Source organism: Girardinichthys multiradiatus, chromosome 19 (genome assembly GCF_021462225.1).
Source record: "Girardinichthys multiradiatus isolate DD_20200921_A chromosome 19, DD_fGirMul_XY1, whole genome shotgun sequence".
In the NCBI taxonomy this organism is placed as follows: domain Eukaryota; kingdom Metazoa; phylum Chordata; class Actinopteri; order Cyprinodontiformes; family Goodeidae; genus Girardinichthys; species Girardinichthys multiradiatus.
The window spans coordinates 32,452,475-32,472,137 of NC_061811.1; the positions used below are offsets into that span (position 1 = coordinate 32,452,475).

The following is a 19,663-nucleotide window of genomic DNA, read 5'->3' on the forward strand; positions in this document are numbered from 1 at the left end:
GAGGAGGCATCCAGTAAAGATGCCCGAGCCACCTCAACTGACTCCTCTTGATGTGGAGGAGCAGCGACTCTACTCCAAGCTCCTCCCGGATGGCCGAGCTCCTCACCCTATCTCTAAGGGAGTGCCCGGCCACCCTACGGAGGAAGCTAATTTCAGCGGCTTGTATCCGGGATCTTGTTCTTTCGGTCATGACCCAAAGTTCACCACAAAAACCATTCCTTTTAAGGTAAATTTCATTTATTTAGTTGTTGTTTAGTTTAGTTATCTTCCAGCTGAGAGTGTTGGAACCTAAATGATTGTTTTTCGTTATTGAAATTGATCCCTCGAAGAATTTACAATGTCATAAAAGTCAGAAGAGGAGCAACAATGGACCAGTTGTGATCAGTTTCAGTGTAGGATGGTATTACTTCCCTAAACTTTGAGTAGTTCTCTAAATATTTCTTACCAAGCAAGGAAGGTCAGACTTTCAATAAATATTTCAGTGTCCTATCTTAGTATTAGGATCTGACTGAACGTCCTCTAAAAGTACTGATTCCATTTTGTTTTTTCCTGGAGTTTTGATATAAATATAAATAGGGGACATGCAACATGATTTAAGCAATTACCTTAAATGTGCTTTGCTAAAGTAATCATAGTACTTGAACTCTTTAACATTATGTCATGTTACAGCCACAGAGTATTTTCTTGTGATTCATGTCATCAACACAAAGTAGCACGTTAGTGTCATGTGGAAAGAAATTATATGTTGTTACAAAGTTTTTACAAATAAAAATCTAAAACGTAGTGCATGATCTTGCATTCTGCTGCCTTTAATACCCCTAGTCACTGGCATTGACTTTGCAGCAATCCCTCATACTGAGCATGCATGTAGCGACAGTGGAGAGGAAAAACTCCCTTTTAACAGGAAGAAACCTCCAGCAGAACCAGGCTCAGTGTGAGCGGCCATCTGCCATGACCGAATTGTTGCAAGCCACTGCTTGCAACAAGTCATGTAGGGGACACAGCAAACATGTAGAACAAGGTTCTCTGTTCAGACAAGAAAGAAAACTTAAGTTTTTTGGCCTACATGCAAAATGCTATCTGTTTATGTCATCCTGAACACACACCATGGTGAAACATAGTTGTGGCAGCATCATGCTGGGAGGATGCTGTTCTTTATCAGGGAAATAGAGGGTAATCTCAAAAGGGAACCCTTTTACAGGTTGAAAAATACTTCATAATCTGACAGAGGTCCACCTTCCAACAAGACAGTACCCCTAAATATGCAGCATCTAAGGATGTCCATGTAATAGAATGGCCCAGTCAAAGCCCAGAGCAAAATCCAATTGAGAGTCTGTGGCAAGACTTGAACACCAATTTCCACAATTGCTCTCCATCCAATCTGATGGAGCTCAAGCTATTTTGCAAAGATGAACATGTGAAAATTATCAGACAGTTTCAGGCATATCAAATAAGACTTGCTGCAAAACGTTGTCTACAAAGTATTGACTAGGATTGGGGAGCTCAGTACTACATTACTAACCATAGGGCAATGGTGCTAAAGGAAAAAAAAGAAAGTCAATTTCCTTTGTGTTGGTCTATCACATCAAATGCCAAGAAAACACTTTAGATTTTGTGGCAGTAACGTGTTAAAATGTTAAAAGCAGTATAAACACTTTTGTACAGTGCACTAAGAATGAAACCTGCTGCAGACTGTGTGATACTATACCTCGAAGGATCCATGAATTTAAACACTGTTCCAGAAGGAGACATGGCACTGGGGTACGAAGTGGCCAGAAAATACAGCTCCCCTGATAGGAAATCAGAAACACTGTCAAATGGTGCAAGAAGTTCCGTACTTAATGAGAAACCAAGCAAAGCCGACCTGCTTCATCTTCAGCGAAAGAGATGATGAACTTGTGGTGATGATTGATGAGTCCAGGAAAAGAGCATGTCGTTGTACTACCCATGCATATACTTTTCTCTTTCCAAGTTCCAGCTGTTTTATCTTCCTCCAATGCCATGAGCCGACTAAATGAATGACAGGAGTCACAGAAGAACAAAAAATTGGCAGATGTTCAACTGAGAAGAGCAGTCTGAGTGTAGAATTTGTTCGACTAGTGCAGGTAACCCTATATTCATTTCTTCCCGAGCAGAACAACCTTTTTTAGTCTAGATTTAGCACAGATTAACACAATCTTACCCACTCATGAAGTCTCCAAAAATGTACAGGCCGTTCAGATTGGGTGATTCACATCCTCTGTATACATACCCCCCTGTGACTGACTTCCCGACATGATGGTTATATGCAAATATGGGGAGGATGTCATCTGTTGTGGCAGAGAAACACACGTTGGATTTATCTAAAATCTGAAGTGGGTGAAAAATGTGTTCTTATGCCAGAAACACCAGGCGGTGAAAGTATTAGGAAATAGCTCATGATTTTCACTTTGACAGGAACAGAAAGGAGTACTTACTCAGAGAGGAGTTCTGGCACAGCTTAATGTCATAGCACTCGAAGCCTTCTTTTGCCCTCCACCCGTAGTTTCCCCCATTGATAATGATGTCAATTTCCTCATAGCGGTTTTGACCAACGTCTCCGCAGAATATCCTGCCCCTGCCATAGCCGCTCACTGGGTCACCCCGGTCCACGGAGCATCGCCACATGTTCCGCACCCCATATGCAAACACCTCTGGCCGAGCATCTGGATCTCCGGAGAATGGATTGTCAGGTGGGATCCTGTATGGCTTTCCCCTGGAGTCGCTTCCATCCACATCAATGCGCAGTGCTTTACCCAACAGAGCACTCCTGAGAAAAACATTTTTGGTTCAGCTTAAATGCAACAATCCACTATAGCAGATGAAAAGCTGTGCCTTTATTTTTTAATTGGAGGAATGGAAATAGATAAATTAGATATACATAAAAAATTCAGGTTAATTTGTCAAATTCCTTAGGATTTTTTATACTTTTATAAAAATATGCTTAGCTTGTTGGTAATTATGGAAGGATAAATCAAACAAATAGCAACAAATAATTTTTCCATTGTATTTAGTGACTGAAGAAAATATTAATAGACATGGCACATCTAGAGGTTAAAATAGCTCAACCGACCTAAAACAAGAACATTTGCAAAAATCTCCTTTTCAGTCGTATCGAATCTTAACAATTTTGGGGTTACACAAGAATACAGTGGTCAGTAGCTCTGGTTGTATGTCTAAGGTCATTGTCCTGGTGAAAGGTGAACCTCCACCCCAGTTTCAAGTCTTCTGCAGACCAGAACAGGTTCTCTTCTGGGATTGCCCTGCATTTAGTGCCATCCATTTTCCTGTCGACAGGATTCGATCCATATATCATGAAGCTGCTACCACCGTATGTCACCCTCAGGATGGTGTGTTCAGCTTGATGTGCAGTGTTAGTTTTCCACTACACACTGTGCTTTGCATGTAGGCAAATACATTATTTAAAGTAAGTATGGAACATACAGTATAATAGGGCCATTGAGATAAAATTCACACCAAATGTTGACAACAACCCAACAAATCCATATATACAAAGAAATCACAGCAAATTAGTCCACAAATGAAGTTATAGGTAAGAAATTGGAATGACACAGGGAATAAGTATTGAACACATGAAAAAAAAACATAAAGGCAAGAGACAAGCGGCTCTGTGCAAATCAGTCAGCTGGCTTAATACTAACTGATGGCATATAAAGAGGTTTGTTATTACCAAAGTGTTGCACAAAGTGGTATGATTGAGATATCTTCACAAAATCTTTTTTCTGGTGGGAACTTCATAGTGTGGGCTGTTTTACTGCATACGACTTTATATGGCAGGCAGACTTTCTATAAATTAATAAATTAATGATTGATGAATGGAGAAATGTACCAGAACATTACTGATAAGAATCTGAAGATGAAACGAGTGTGGACTGCTATGCAAGACAATAGTGCACGCTGCCAGAATGGCCCAGTCTGTCACCTAACTTGTACCCAATCGGGCCGCTCAGAAAGGACCCTCTGAACCTTCTGGAAAAATTGGTCAAAATCACACCTGGGCAATGAATGTGACAAGTTTTTCCATGTGTTGAAGTTTTCATTTTCAAAAAAGGCTTTTCCTCAACATATTTTGAAACAGAGTTGGGAAGAGTAGCCTAAAATTGTAAAAGTAAAAAGTAAACAATTCAAGAAATTACTTAAGCAAGATAAAAAAGTATTCTGTAAAAATGTTACTTAAGTTCTGAGTACTTGAGTAGTACTGTTTAATCGGATGTAATCATAAAGACAAAATAAAAAAATTATGTGCAGGTTAAGGCAGAAAAAACACACATTTCCAAATATCAGTTTTCCACAACATGATTCTTTTGAAACCAGTGTAACCTGGTACTTGGTATTTACTCATTTTCAAGTTTGTATTATCCCATTGTTGCTCAAGGTGTGTCACTGTGGGTTGCTGTGGGAGTGTCTGTGGGGCTGCACAGGTAAGCCAAATTAGTTTAGGAAACCACTGCTTTTAAGAACAGACATACACTGCTTTGTCTCTCTGAGCTTTGTCAAACTCTGTCCAGGTATGCATTTGGGTTTTATTGTATGCTGTTTCATTGATCTGTTTTAATTGTGCTGTAACCCGCTCTCTATACTTTGTGAAACTCTGTTCAGGTGGACAAAGGGAGGTAGCTGGATGTTGCCCAAAAAGAGGAGGAAGCTGGGGACGTATAGCCTGAGCCAAGCACTGCTGGCCTGTTGTCTGGTCCTGTGGCACAGCAAACAAGTTTCAAATAGGCTACCTCCGCTGTTGCACTCTATATAGACATTGGGGAAATCTTTGGCGATTAGCAAGACACACTCAACAAAGGAGTGGTTCTGCAGGTGGGGACCACAGACCACATCTCAGTACCTATGCTTTCTGGCTGATGTTATGGTCACTTATGAATGTTGGTGGTGCTTTCACACTCGTGGTAGCATGAGATGGACTCTACAACCCACACAAGTGGCTCAGGTAGTGCAGCTCATCCAGGATGGCACATCAATGCGAGCTGTGGCAAGAAGGTTTGCTGTGTCTGTCAGCGTAGTGTCCAGAGCCTGGAGGCGCTACCAGGAGACAGGTCAGTACACCAGGAGACGTGGAGGAGGCCGTAGGTGGGCAACAACCCAGCAGCAGGACCGCTACCTCCGCCTTTGTGCAAGGAGGAACAGGAGGAGCACTGCCAGAGCTCTGCAAAATGACCTCCAACAGGCCACAAATGTGCATGTGTCTGCACAAACGGTTAGAAACAGACTCCATGAGGATGGTATGAGGGCCCGATGTCCACAAATGAGGGTTGTGCTCATAGCCCAACACCGTGCAGGACGCTTGGCATTTGCCAGAGAACACCAGGATTGGCATTTTTGCCACTGGCGCTCTGTGTTCTTCACAGATGAAAGCAGGCTCACACTGAGCACATGTGACAGACGTGACAGAGTCTGGAGACACCGTGGAGAGCAATGTGCTGCCTGCAACATCCTTCAGCATGACCGGTTTGGCAGTGGGTCAGTAATGGTGTGGGGTGGCATTTCTTTGGAGGGCCACATGGCCCTCCATGTGCTCGCCAGAGGTAGCCTGACTGCCATTAGGTACCGAGATGAGATCCTCAGACCCCTTGTGAGACCATATGCTGGTGCGGTTGTCCCTGGGTTCCTCCTAATGCAGGACAATGCTAGACCTCATGTGGCTGGAGTGTGTCAGCAGTTCCTGCAAGATGAAGCTATGGACTGGCCTGCCCGTTCCCCAGACCTGAATCCGATTGAGCACATCTGAGACATCATGTCTCGCTCCATCCACCAACGTCACGTTGCACCACAGACTGTCCAGGAGTTGGCGGATGCTTTAGTCCAGGTCTGGGAGGAGATCCCTCAGGAGACCATCCGCCGTCTCATCAGGAGCATGACCATGCGTTGTAGGGAGGTCATACAGGCACGTGGAGGCCACACACAATACTGAGCCTCATTTTGACTTGTTTTAAGGACGTTACATCAAAGTTGGATCAGCCTCTAGTGTGTTTTTCCATTTTAATTTTGTCGGTGACTCCAAATCCAGGCCTCCATTGGTTAATAAATGTGATTTCCAGTGATGATTTTTGTGTGATTTTGTTGTCAGCACATTCAACTTTGTACAGAAAGTATTTAATGAGAATATTTCATTCATTCAGATCTAAGATGTGTTATTTCAGTGTTCCCTTTATTTTTTTGACCAGTGTAGGTACTACCCACCTCTGTGTAAAACATCTATGAAAGTGTGTATAACACATATTCCCAGTAGCAATCAAATTTTTTACACACAACTCTATCTGTGGACTAATTTGCTTTGATTTATTTTTATGTTTAATTACTTGGGATCTTGCTGACATCTGGTGTGAATTTCACTTCCTATTATATTTAAACTGAGAGAAAGGTTGATGTGGTCAATGTGTATTGAACCCACTGTAAGTTCAGCTTTGATCCCTTCTGATCAAAGAACCTTCTTACACGTTTGTTGTGTCCCTTACATGTCTTGTGACAAATAGCAAACAGGATTTACAATTTTTAATGGTGGCTTTCTTCTTGCCACACATAGACTATTTCAGTGAGTCTATATATGTTCACAGTGAACCCTAATTTTAATTTTTCTTAAATCAGGTTATTATGCATTTTCTTGCCAACAGTCTAAATATGAGCAGCCTTACTTATTCTCATCATCATAGGTGAAATCCACCAATCTGTAAGTCCTGTCTAATAGATGTTTGTAAGCAATGTAAAAACATACATCAGTTTAGAAGAATTTACAAGATGCTTATTTTAAAGGCACATAAAAATGAAGAGGAGTTGTTTAACACTGGACAGTAATAGCTCTGCAAAACTGAAAAATATTGCAGGTTTTATTTGACAAATTCTTGTTTCTATTTTGTTTGTTTTGCATTAATGAAACTAAATTCTGTAAATAGTTAAGTAGCAGTATCTAACAGAGTTTGTAATGGGGTAGGAATATATAAGCTGCAGAGGAGAAAGATAAAGTCTGTTCACACACAAACGTATGGAGAAAGTTCTCTCAAGTTTGTCTCATAAGTATTTCTGCAGCCCTCTGTCTTAGAGCAGCACTTTGGAAGTTACAGCAACGTTTGACACTGGTGGAAACAGCTCTCTGCTGTACAAGATTATTTTATCAAACCTCTGAATAGTTCTTACCATGAGAGTTCTTGGATAATCTTATTTTTTCCCACAACAGTGTGTACTTTTACCTACTCCTTTTTGAACACGGAAGAAGGAAATGTAACACGCTAAGATATAACTTCATTAATATTATTATGTAAACTTAACCTCACATAATTACCTGAGTTATTTAAAGACCCATTCTGAATATATTTCCTTGTTAAAAATGTTTTCCCTTCTCCGTGCTGTCTGAAAGTTTGATTTACCTACTGGCTTTCACAGTCAACTCTTTGTAGATCTGACTCAGCCTTTCTAAAAGCCAGTGGTATAACAGGCCAGATGTGGCTCATTCATTCTGATACCCAGACGTTTTTAAAAAAAATGGCTGTTCTTCTTTTGAAACAGCTTCCCCTGAGTGCTTCAAACAAAAGAGAAAATATAGTTCCAATCTACTCATCCTAAACACTGCAGCTGGAACTGACAAAGCTCCATAATGTTTGAAGAACGTATTGTTCTGTCCCAACACTCTCAGACTGCAGGTTAATCTTGGGTTCCTGGACTAAACATAGAACAGGTGGCGGATCTTTCAGTTATCTGGCTCTTCTTCTGTTGAACCATCTTCCAGTTTCTGTCCATGAGGCAGTTTGATGGGGCTTTGGTATTTAACTATACCGTATATCTATTGTTAAACTGATTTTGATACATGGTTTAACAAGAACTTTACAATAAACACCAGCTAGCGGCTTAATTAGTTAGGTAGCATTCTATCGTTGGCTCTTCATTGTCTCAGCTTGTTATCTGTAGTTTTAAAACAGCTTAACATTAATTACAATGATAACTACTGTGTCATTTCTTTTCAATTAGTACTGTCTGTTTTTTTTGTGGCCAGAAGGATTTCCAAACCAACAAATGTATCTTTCCTAGTGGGGGAAGACTGTAGGAGCTTTCTTTCAGCCAACTGACAGGCAGTGTGCACAATCATGTGGAGGATGGGAAGCGCCACGGTACTCTATGCCCCATACAGCCAGAGAAAAGTGGCCACTGGGCCACTGACCTCTGGAGCTCAAAAGGACTTTAAACTGTAAGAACATTATAATGGAACATTTTCACAGTTTTGAGATTCTAATGGTATAAAATCTCACAATACTATGATATTAGTAACACGTCCATGCCTACTTTCCATGTATAAATTATTCACATTAATGGAGAATAAAGTAACTGTGTGTTTCTTTGTTTTTCTTTTCCCAGCTCAGTTCTATGTTTGGGTCTCTTTCCTGTCCTCTCAATCCCCAATAAGTACATCTGGTTTTGCTGGAGGTTTCTAACTAAAGTTTGATGCAATTCCCCAAGCTGGACAACCTTTGGTCTAAATTGGTTTCCACATTATTGGAAATGAAATGGAATTGTTTCACCTAGAAAGTGACATTTGAGATGACATTTGTTGGGGATTTGTGCTTAATGAAGTAAATTTAACTGCATTTTCCTTTGAAAAACTACTTTTCACATTTCATTTTCGCGGGCATGAAGCAACCCATAGGCACTTACTTGTTTTGTCCATTGCCATGCTTCCCGAATTGATCCCCAGCTTTTCCACCATCTCCAGTGAAAATGTACAAGTAGCCATCTCGACCAAACAAGAGCTGGCCTCCATTGTGATTTGCAGCGGGCTCCTCAATTTCTAAAATAACCCTGCATGTGAAAAAGGATGCAGTTCATCAAAATATATATATACTGCACAGCCAAAATAATTCCGTTTTGCACATAAACATAAACCACTGTTAGAGATAACAACTTGTGTTCTCCTTAACCTTTTACCTTGTTTGGCTGTTTTAAGGACTGTTTTAATTGTTCTTTGTTGTGATTGTGAGAACAATCAACAAAAGCTGCAGCTGTGATTATATTTAAAAGTTAGTTTACCAGCTGTATTAAAAAGATAGACATGGGTTCTGTGATGGAGTGGTTGATGGATAACTGTTATGGTCCAGCTATTTGGTCACCACTATCCACTGCAAGTGCAGGAAGTTGATATACACAGTTATTTGCCAACGGTTAATACACTCACCTGTGACTAGAAGTGACCAAACCCTTAACTCGTGCATTAACTTTAACTGTTCATGACCTAAATGGGAGAGTTATTTTGAAATCCATGCTCTGTACCGATTTGTTCTTTTTTTTCATAATATGTAAATGTCAATGGATCAATAGACATTTCCCAACGGGATATGGGGACAATGAAGGTATCTAACAGTCTAAAGCCAATTTTGAAATTTAAACATGGAAGGTGTTAAGTTGTGTGAATGTTTTTTGGCTTTAAATTTGGAGTTATGAACAATCTGAGGCAAAACAACCCCTATAAAAATACAATTTTGTTAGCTAGTAAAACTATTTACACTGGTGGTCAAACTTCACCTAAGTAATTCCACACTGATTTGAAATTATTTTTGTAACGTTCATTGTATTCATAAAAGCGCAAACATAAATGTAAAGAGCATTTGAATGCTTTATTGGCCTTAGGGCCTAATGTGGACAAACCTAAGCCTTTTCGTAAAAATGTTCAACATTCTTAGCACTCATTTCATAAAGTGAATCTCAGATATTATATAGATTCATTACACATAGAGTGAAAGATTTCAAGCCTTTATTTCTTGTAATTTGATGAAGTTGGCTTACAGATAATAAAACCCCAAAATTAGGTGTCTCAGAAAATTAGAACATTACATAAGATCAATAAATGTCAGGCTTCTAAAAAGTATGTTAACTTCTATGCACTCAAAACTTGGCTGGGCCTCCTTTTGCATGAATTACTGCACTGATGCATGGAGGCGATCAGCTTGTGGTACTGCTGAGGTGTAGTGGAAGCCCAGGTTGCTTTGAAAGCGACCTTCAGGTCATCTCCATTGCTGGATATGGTGTCTCTCATCTTCCTTATGACAACCCTCCATAGATTTTCTTTTTGGTTCTGGTCAGGCCTGTTTGTTGGTCAATCAAGCACAGTAACACCGTGGTCATTAAAGCAGCTTTTGGTACCTTTGGCATTCGGCAGTGCCAAGTCCTGCTGGAAAATAAAATCATGTCCATAAAGCTTGTCAGCAGTGGGAAGCATGAATTGCTCTAGAATATCCTGTTGACTGTGGACTTCTGAAAACCCAGTGGACCAACACCAGCAGATGACATGGAACCCCAAACCATCACTGACTGTGGAAACTTCACACTGGACTATAAGCAACACTGATTCTGTTCCACTCCCCTCTTCCTTTAGACTCTGGAACCTTGATTTCTAAATGAAATGCAAACTTTACTTTCATCTGAAGCCACTGTAAGTCCAATTTTGGTCCCATCTGATCAGACCACCTTCTTACACATGTCTGCCACTCATGAATCTGTCTTTGATTCAGGAGTGGCTTGACTCAAGGAACGTGATATTTGCGCCGACACCAGCCTCAGTCTACTCCTTGTGAAACTCCCTCAAATTGTTGAATGGATTTTGCTTGACAATCCTCTCAAGGCTCCAGTTATCCCGGTTGCTGGTTCACCTTTTCCTACCTCATGTTTCCTTCCACCCAACTTTCTTTGATTAATATTCAAAGTTTTCACAATATTCTAATTTTCTCAGACACAGAATTTTCTTTAAGCCAAAATCTTTCAAATTACAAATCTTTCAAATATTGAACTTTTTCATGATTTTTAAGTTTTGTAGCTCTACCTGTACTTGAAAATAAAAGGAGAAAGTAGATATTACATAATTTCTATCAGTTCTATTACTTTCTTTCATACTGAAAATGGGTAAAAATGAAAAACGACATTCAAAACGAAAGTCTGCTCTTATTTGTGTCAGAGTCTGAATGTGTGTTGGTGTATGTGCTTTTGTGTGTGTGTGTGTGTGTGTGTGTGTGTGTGTGTGTGTGTGTGTGTGTGTGTGTGTGTGTGTGTTTGGTTTACTTGTCTCCATAATCATTCAGTGTTTCACAATTGGTGCTGGAGTTCTCAGGTGCGCTGGATGACAGGTGTCTCTTATCTGCTGATTGCTTGGAGGAGTACTTAAGCGGGAGGCTGCCAGCGCTTCGATGCCAGACATTTTGCCTTAGTGGTAACAAGCTCAGCCTCTACTGATCTTTTGCTTCGTTTTTGAACTTCAAGTAACTTTGTATTTTGTTCCCACGCAGGTGTTTACCTAAGGCTTTGTTTACCTTTGTTTACCGACTTCGTTCCAGAGTTTCTCTGAGCATCTGGATTATCAACTACTGAGTTAAGGATCTATCTTCCTGTGGATTTCTCTCACTACCGTCTGTACCTTTCAGACACGGACCAAGCTGGCGGCTTCCCGTTTCCTCCAACTCCAGGACCCAGGCATCAGCATACCCTCTCCCTTCCTCCATCTCAAACATCGGCACCTGAGCTCCATTTGGCTGGCACCAAGATCACAACAAAGAAGACAACTGAACGATCTTCCTTCGCAAGTTAAGACTTTGAATCTCTCTACCCCTGGTGGTTCAAGCTACAACAATTTAGTAAGCCATTTTTCAGATCTAAGAAATCAGTTACTTCATATCATTCGTTTGTTTACCAGTTCATTCTTCTTCCTTCCCGTACAGTTGGTGTTTCAAGTCCCCAACCCAGATTACTTTGCTGACACTAAAATCCGTAAAACTTTCTCTTCTGAGTGTTCTCTGTATGTGGGTCAGATCTATACCGAAAATGACAATTTGCTATTAATAATAATGCACCTTTCAACAGATTTCAGAAAATGCACTTTTAAGCTGGGTGTTACACTATTTTGTCGAAGTATTTCCTTGTCTGCTTTTGCAAGCATATACACTTCAGTGACATCCTACTCCTAGTCCATTGGGTTAAATATAATGTCAGCCCACCCTTTCCAGCTAAAACAGCTTTAACTCTTCAGAGAAGGCTTTCCACAAACTTTAGGAGTGTAATATTGGGGATTTTTTGCCATTCTTCCAGGAAAATATTGGTGAGATCAGACACTGATCTTGGACGAGAAGGCCTGACTCTATCTCTGGTGTAATTTAACCCAAAGGTGTTTCCCAAAGGTGTTTTACTGAGTTCAGGACTTTCAACACACCAAATGCCCTCATCTATGTATTTGTGGACTTTGCTCTATGCACTGGTGAACAGTCATGTTGAATCAGAAGGGAACCATCCCCAAACTGTTCCCACAAAGTTGGGAGCAGGAAATGTTCCAAATTGCCTTGGTATGTTGAAGCATTTGTTTACTGGAACTTAGAGGTTGAGGTAATCTCCTGAAAAACAGCCCCATACCTTAATCCCCTCCTCACCAAACTTTACACTTGACACAATGCATTAAGTGCTGTTCTCCTGACAACTTCCAAACCTAGCGTTGTCCATTGGATTTGCGCATAGAGAGTCATGACTCATCCCTCCAGAGAACACGTCTCCACTGCTCTACAATCCAGTGGGTTAGGATTTTACACAACTGCATTGCAACTGGTGATGCAATGCTTGGATGCAGCTAAACCCATTCCATGAAGCTACACACTCAGTTCTCGAGCTGAACCTAAGGCCACATGAAGTCTGGAGATCTGTAGCTAATAACTCCACAGAAAGTTAAGAACCTGACCCCGCTCTATCTGCCTACTTTATTGCAGAGTTGGTGTTCTTCCCAATTGCCTCCACTCTGTTATCATACAAGTAACAAACAGTTGAATCTGAATATTTAGTGGGAAATAAATTTTAAAACTGACTTATAGCACAGGAGGCAACCTTGGTGAAATTCACAGAACTCCTGAGAGCTAGCTATTCTTTCACAAATGTTTGTAGAATTCGTACTTGTACTCGTCATCTTCCGCTTTATCCGGGACCGGGTTGCGTGGGCAGCAGACTCAGCAGAGACACCCAGACGTCCCTCTCCCCAGACACCACCTCCAGGTCCTCTGGGGGAAGCCAACAGCCTTCCCAGGCCAGCCGAAAAACATAGTCCCGTCATAATCCCGGTGGGATGTGCCTGGAACACCTCCCGAGGAAGGCGTCCAGGAGGCATCCGGTATAGATGCCCGAGCCACCTCAACTGGCTCCTCTCGATGTGGAGGAGCAGCGGTTCTACTCCGAGCCCCTCCTGGATGGACGAGCTCCTCACCCTATCTCTAAGGGAGTGCCTGGCCACCCTACAAAGGAAGCTCATTTCAACCGCTTGTATCCAGGATCTCATTCTTTCGGTCATGACCCAAAATTCATGGCCATAGGTGAGGGTAGGAACGTAGACCGACCGGTAAATCAAGAACTTCGCTTTTCGGCTCAGCTCTCTCTTCACCACAACGGACCGGCACATTGCCCCCATTACTGCGGCAGCCGCACCGATCCGTCTGTCGATCTCCCGCTCAATTCTTCCCTCACTCGTGAACAAGACCACGAGATATTTGAACTCCTCCACTTGAGACAGGAACTCTCCTCCAGCCTGAAGAGGACAAGCCACCTTTTTCCTGTCCTCTGTTTGTAGAATTAGTCTGCATAATTAGGCGCTCTATTTTATAAACTTGTGATAATGGCATTAGCCTCTGATTTCAATTGGGTGGGTGAGCTGATACGTTTAGTAATATACAGTATAAATACTGTTTCATGGAGATGTGCTCTGGGCAAGGCACTTAACTTTAAGTTACCTACAAATCTGTAACACTATGAATCTGTTCATGTTTTTGAATGCAATTTGGTGAATGTGACTCTGGTGTAAAGCGCTTTAAGTGATCGGTATGACTGGAAGGTTTAGTCCATTTACCATTTAAAATAGAAAGTAAAGAGAACACAAAATACCAAAGGCCAGACTAACCAAATAAACCGGAAGCTACTAATAAGAAACCAAAGATAACTTTAAATGCAAGAAACTTAACTACCCAAACATGATAAACAAAGGCCCAGCACATAAAACACACCAAACAGGAAATATTTCTTTATGAAGTACATCCCGCAGGAGAGCTTTAATCTAGGTTTTATTCCTGCTGCTCTCATGTCTGGGGTGGGACTTACTCCTAATGCAGAGGACTGATGGACTGAAAGAAATTGCATTATCCAAACAACTGGAAAAAAAAATATTCTCATGTCTCATGATAACACATTGGCTTATTTAGCATTTTTTAAAGTCTTTTTTTTCTCATATTTTTTAACAGTGCCCAGAACCCCAGAAAACTTTAAACAATAAATCATATAAAACGTCTATGCAAGCTTTTGGAGCGTTTACAGCCTGTGGTTCAACACCAGTATATTGTTCAAAATGTCTTTTGCAATGGTACATCATCAGAATCACATCATTAAATGCAAATAAGACGCAAACCATTCTGTTTGCCTTACCTCTCAGAGTAAGGATCTGCTATGTTCATGTCATTCCTGGACACTTTCATCTCGCTGATTCGGATTTTCTCCACTTTGCTGTTGAACTGAATGGAGTAGTAAATGAAGAAGCGTCCATTGTGTCTGTACTTGGGGTGGAAGGCCATGCCCAGGAAACCCCTCTCATCCCCTAGCCAAGGCGTGGTCAGCACGTCCCCGCTGATATCCAGGAAGGGCTGCTCCAGCCGGCTGCCATCGCGCAGATACACCCAAACAAAGCCAATCTGCTCTGCAATGAACATCCGGTGTGTTTCGTCACCACTGTGCAGCATCAACACTGGATTCCTGAGACTGTTGGCCACTTCAGTCAAGCACATCTGGAGACACCCTCTGGGGTCCTCCACCACTTGTCCCAGGTTGCTGTTGAGGTCGGTGCTCTTCAGAACATTGGGGTAGCAGTAGTCTTGGTCAGAAAGGTCAACGATGCTGCAGAACGTGGGCATATCGCGTCCAGAGGTGTCCAGCAGCAGCTGGTTCTCAGTTAGATATTTGAGCACATGGCAACACTTATTGTGAAACTCAGAGCAGTAGCCAAAGCAAAGTCCTGGCAAGTCTCTGACAGGTGTGTAGGGGTCTTCTGCATCATAGAGGTGGGCAGCATAAGGAGAGCACTCCTGGATGACCAAAGGGAAGATGTTTTATGAAAGTGGTGAGATGACAACAACTCAAATGGCTTAAATGTGACCTTGAATCATACAACGTGATGCATCTAAACTGTCTATAAATTTCCCTTAACCTATAATTCATTGTTGGGTTCAAATAAATAAAACATAAACTTCTGATCAGAATTGTCTCCAAAATAAGAGTTAACGACAGTTCTGGTCAGAAGTTTAAAAGCACAAATCATTAACATAAATTACATCATTAAGAGCTTTTTATAATGCATTTAGTGGAATGATAATACAACATAGAGATGTAATTATTAGATTTAATTATTTTTAAAAACAAGAATGTTTCTTGAATCAACAAAATTTACATAAAGGCTCAAAAGGTACCTAAATCACCACCAAGCTGTGGAAGAACCTCAACCTTTCTGTAGTCATCAATTAATCTATATTTGACCTCTTGTTATTATAAATGGTGCAAAAAGGATTGGGCAGTGGACGTAGGTGGAGACCTCAGCGTCCCAATCCCCGGATGCTTAGGCTGGCTCTAGGGACGTGGAATGTCACCTTGCTGGGGGGGAAGGAGCCTGAGCTTGTGCGGGAGGTTGAGAGATAACGACTAGAAATAGTCAGGCTCACCTCCACGCACAGCGTGGGCTCTGGAACCCATCTCCTTGAGAGGAGCTGGACTCTCTTCTACTCTGGAGTGGCCCACGGGGAGAGGCGGCGAGCTGGGGTGGGTTTGCTTGTTGCCCCCCAGCTCAGCCGTCTCATGCTGGGGTTTAGCCAGGTGGATGAGAGGGTCGCATCCCTGCGCCTTCGGGTTGGGGACAGGTCTCTGACTGTCATTTCGGCCTACGGGCTGGGCGGTAGTGCGGAGTACCCGGCCTTCTTGGCGACCCTGTCAGGGGTGCTGGATAGTGCCCCTCCCGGGGACTCCATTATTCTGCTGGGGGACTTCAACACCCACGTGGGAAAGGACAGTGACACCTGGAGAGGCGTGATCGGGAGCAATGGCTTCCCCGATCTGAATCCGAGTGGTGTTTTGTTACTGGACTTCTGTGCTAGTCACGGATTGTCCACAATGAACACCATGTTCAAACATAAGGGTGTCCATCAGTGCACTTGGCAACAGGACACCCTAGGCAGGAGGTCAGTGATCGACTTTGTTGTCATATCATCAGATCTTCAGCCGCATGTTTTGGACACTCGAGTGAAGAGAGGGGCTGAGCTGTCCACTGATCACCACCTGGTGGGGAGTTGGATCCGTTGGAGGAGGAGAAAGCCGGACAGACTTGGCAGGCCCAAGCGCATAGTGAGGGTCTGCTGGGAACGTCTGGTGGAGCCCTTGGCCAGGGATGTATTCAACTCCCACCTCCGCGAGAGCTTTGACCAGATTCTGGGGTATGTTGGAGACATAGAGTCCAAGTGGACCATGTTCTCCGCATCTTTTGTCAATGCTGCTGCCCGTAGCTGCGGCCGTAGGGTCTGCGGTGCCTGTCGCGGCGGCAATCCCCGAACCCAGTGGAGCACACTGGCAGTAAGGGACGCTGTCAAGCTGAAGAGGGAGTCCTATCGGCTGTGGTTGGCTTGTGGGACTCCTGAGGCGGCTGACGGGTACCGTGAGGCCAAGCATGCCACGGCCCGGGCAGTGGCAGAGGCAGAGGCAAAAACTCGGGCCTGGGAGGAGTTCGGTGAGGACATGGAGAAGGACCACCGGTTGGCCTCAAAGCGATTCTGGCAAACCATCCATCGCCTCAGCAGGGGGAAGCAGTGCTTCGCCAACACTATTTACAGTAGGGGCAGGAGGCTGCTGACCTCGACTGGGGACCACCGAGGTGGTTAAAACGCTCCGTGGTGGCAGGGCTTCGGGGGTGGATGAGATCCGCCCTGAGTACCTCAAGGCTCTGGATGTTGTGGGGCTGTCATGGTTGACATGCCTCTTCAACATTGCGTGGGGGTTGGGGACAGTGCCTCTGGACTGGCTGACTGGGGTGGTGGTCCCCCTTCATAAGAAGGGTGACCGGAGGGTGTGTTCCAACTACAGGGGGATCACACTCCTCAGCCTCCCTGGTAAGTCCTACGCCAGGGTATTGGAGAGGAGAGTCTGCCCGATAGTCGAACCTCGGCTTCAGGAGGAGCAGTGTGGTTTTTGTCCTGCCGTGGAACACTGGACCAGCCCTTGACACGGTACTCGAGGGTTCATGGGAGTTTGCCCAACCAGTTCACATGTGTTTTGTGGACCTGGAGAAATCATTCGACTGTGTCCCTCGTTATGCCCTGTGGGGGGTGCTCCAGGAGTATGGAATCGGTGGCCCTTTATTAGGGGTCATCCGGTCCCCGTACGAGCGGAGCAGGAGTTTGGTCCGCATGGCCGGCACTAAGTCGGACCTGTTCCCGGTGCATGTTGGACTCCGGCAGGGCTGCCCTTTGTCACTGGTCCTGTTCATAACTTTTATGGACAGAATTTCTAGACGCAGCCAAGGGCCGGAGGGGGGCTGGTTTGGGGACCAGAGGATTTTGTCTATTCTTTTTGCAGATGACATGGTCCTGCTGGCCCCCTCTAGGCAAGACCCACAGCATGCGCTGGGGCGGTGCACAGCCGAGTGTGAAGCGGCTGGGATGAAGATTAGCTCCTCCAAGTCCGAGGCCATTGTTCTTGACCAGAAAAGGGTGGCTTGTCCTCTTCAGGTTGGAGGGGAATTCCTGCCTCAAGTGGAGGAGTTATAGTATCTCGGGGTCTTGTTCACGAGTGAGGGGAGAATGGAGCGGGAGATCGACAGATGGATCGGTGAGGCTGCCGCAGTAATGGGGCGCTGTGCCGGTCCGTTGTGATAATGAGAGAGCTGAGCCGAAAAGCGAAGCTCTCGATTTAACAGTCGGTCTACGTTCCTACCCTCACCTATGGCCATGAACTTTGGGTCATGAGCGAAAGAATGAGATCCTGGATACAAGCGGCTGAAATGAGCTTCCTTTGTAGGGGGGGGGGGGTAATGTCAGGGTTCTGGGGACTACTCTCTCTTCTACCTGCTATTAACCCATTCAGTCACTAGATGGACCCAAGGACCTTGGTGAGATGTGCACAGGTGTTCATCATTTGCAATCTTCTCCGGAGCTTCATAAGGGAGACGCAGCCTGCACTTCGTTCCCTTATGCTTAGTTCTTTGTACTCGCTTCTGGTGTGGTCCTCCTAGGTTTCCTGCGACCTGGCCTCCTGGTTCTGACAAGGACATCAGCTCCGATCTCCATACCTTCCATACAAGCTCCTCGGACCAAAATTGGCTGGCTGCCTCCTGAAGCTCCAGATCAACAAACATTTGCAAACGAACCTGCCCACTCTCCAACGTGTGTCAAGCGTACCTCTGCACACAGCTTCACTAACAGTTCCTAGTTAAAGGTTGAAGAAGAGAACGTGATTGAAATTTACCTCATCCATTCCGAACCTTCACCCGGAGAGATCCAACATCCCCAGGCTTCTAATAATAATAATAATAATAACCAGAGGAGAAAACCATTCTAAGTAATAAATAAATGAGAAGGCAACCAGCAACGGAACTATAGGTGAGGGGAGAAAGAACTACTAAAACTAAGGGGCAGGAGAGAGAACAAAACTCTCAGGATGACAAAAGAAATCAACAAACATAACTACTAAACCCAAAGGAATAGAAACACCTAACAGAGAAAGTAAACAAACACAAAACCCAAAATGGCAGATCCTGACACTGTTAACCAGAATGGTCAAATATTCAGCCAGAATTCTGCCAAGACTTAATTGTTGGCTGTGGAAGTAGATGTTCCAAATATCAAAGGGTGTGTATGCATATATTTGAGCCTGTATGTTTCATTTTGACTCCGTGTGAATAAGAGAAAATCCACAGTAATTTTAAACTGTTAACAATCACTGACTTTGTATGTTATATAATCCCTCCACTTTTAAAAAAGAAAAGCTTAAATACATAATTAAAAGCCTAATATGAACATCACTTGGCAAATCTGTGTGAAATGTATGTTTTTTGAATTTTAAAAAATTTTTGTAGTTTGATTGTTATTTACCAGCTTATACTGCATAACCTCATTAATTCATTATTCATCTTCACCTTGAGGATTCGCTTCATTCTGTGAAATAACTCTTATTTTATATTAATCCATAACAGCATCATTTAAAAGAGTCTCACCTGTAGAGATGATGGGAAGCTTACCTGGCACATGATCTCCTTCAGCATGTCCTCACACAATTCTTTACCCGCCGTCTCCAGCTCCTCGATTATGTCCCAGTATCTCTCCGCGATCACGTTGTCCGCCCTCTGGTCGCAGCAGCCGAACTCCTCATACTGGGAGCAAAATTCCAGGTGCCACTGTGGTTTGAAAGGTGGCTCAAAGTCCAGGCACTGAGGATGAGCTGATGCTGGCTGGATCAGGACAGACAACATCACTGAGATGATGAAGATGGTCTCAGGTGCGCTGGGTGCCTGCTTGGGGGAATTCCGACTTGTGTTTGCGCGTAAAGGCGCGCAAACGGCACCGCTTGGTCGGAGCGCATCGTTCTGCTTACTTGTCAT

At 43.4% G+C, this 19,663-nt stretch overlaps 1 protein-coding gene across 1 annotated transcript in view; it reads right to left on the reverse strand.

Moving 5' to 3' along the window:
* Positions 1-19,663, reverse strand: part of hhipl2 (HHIP-like 2) — a 33,844-nt gene extending 14,181 nt beyond the window's left edge. Inside the window, exons 1-7 of the mRNA XM_047344675.1 lie at positions 19,304-19,663; positions 14,461-15,113; positions 8,689-8,832; positions 2,457-2,788; positions 2,183-2,309; positions 1,865-2,010; positions 1,709-1,790 (exon numbers count right to left, since the gene is read on the reverse strand). Coding sequence (XP_047200631.1) covers positions 1,709-1,790; positions 1,865-2,010; positions 2,183-2,309; positions 2,457-2,788; positions 8,689-8,832; positions 14,461-15,113; positions 19,304-19,663 — 1,844 coding nt within the window. The remainder of the gene's footprint in view (positions 1-1,708; positions 1,791-1,864; positions 2,011-2,182; positions 2,310-2,456; positions 2,789-8,688; positions 8,833-14,460; positions 15,114-19,303) is intronic.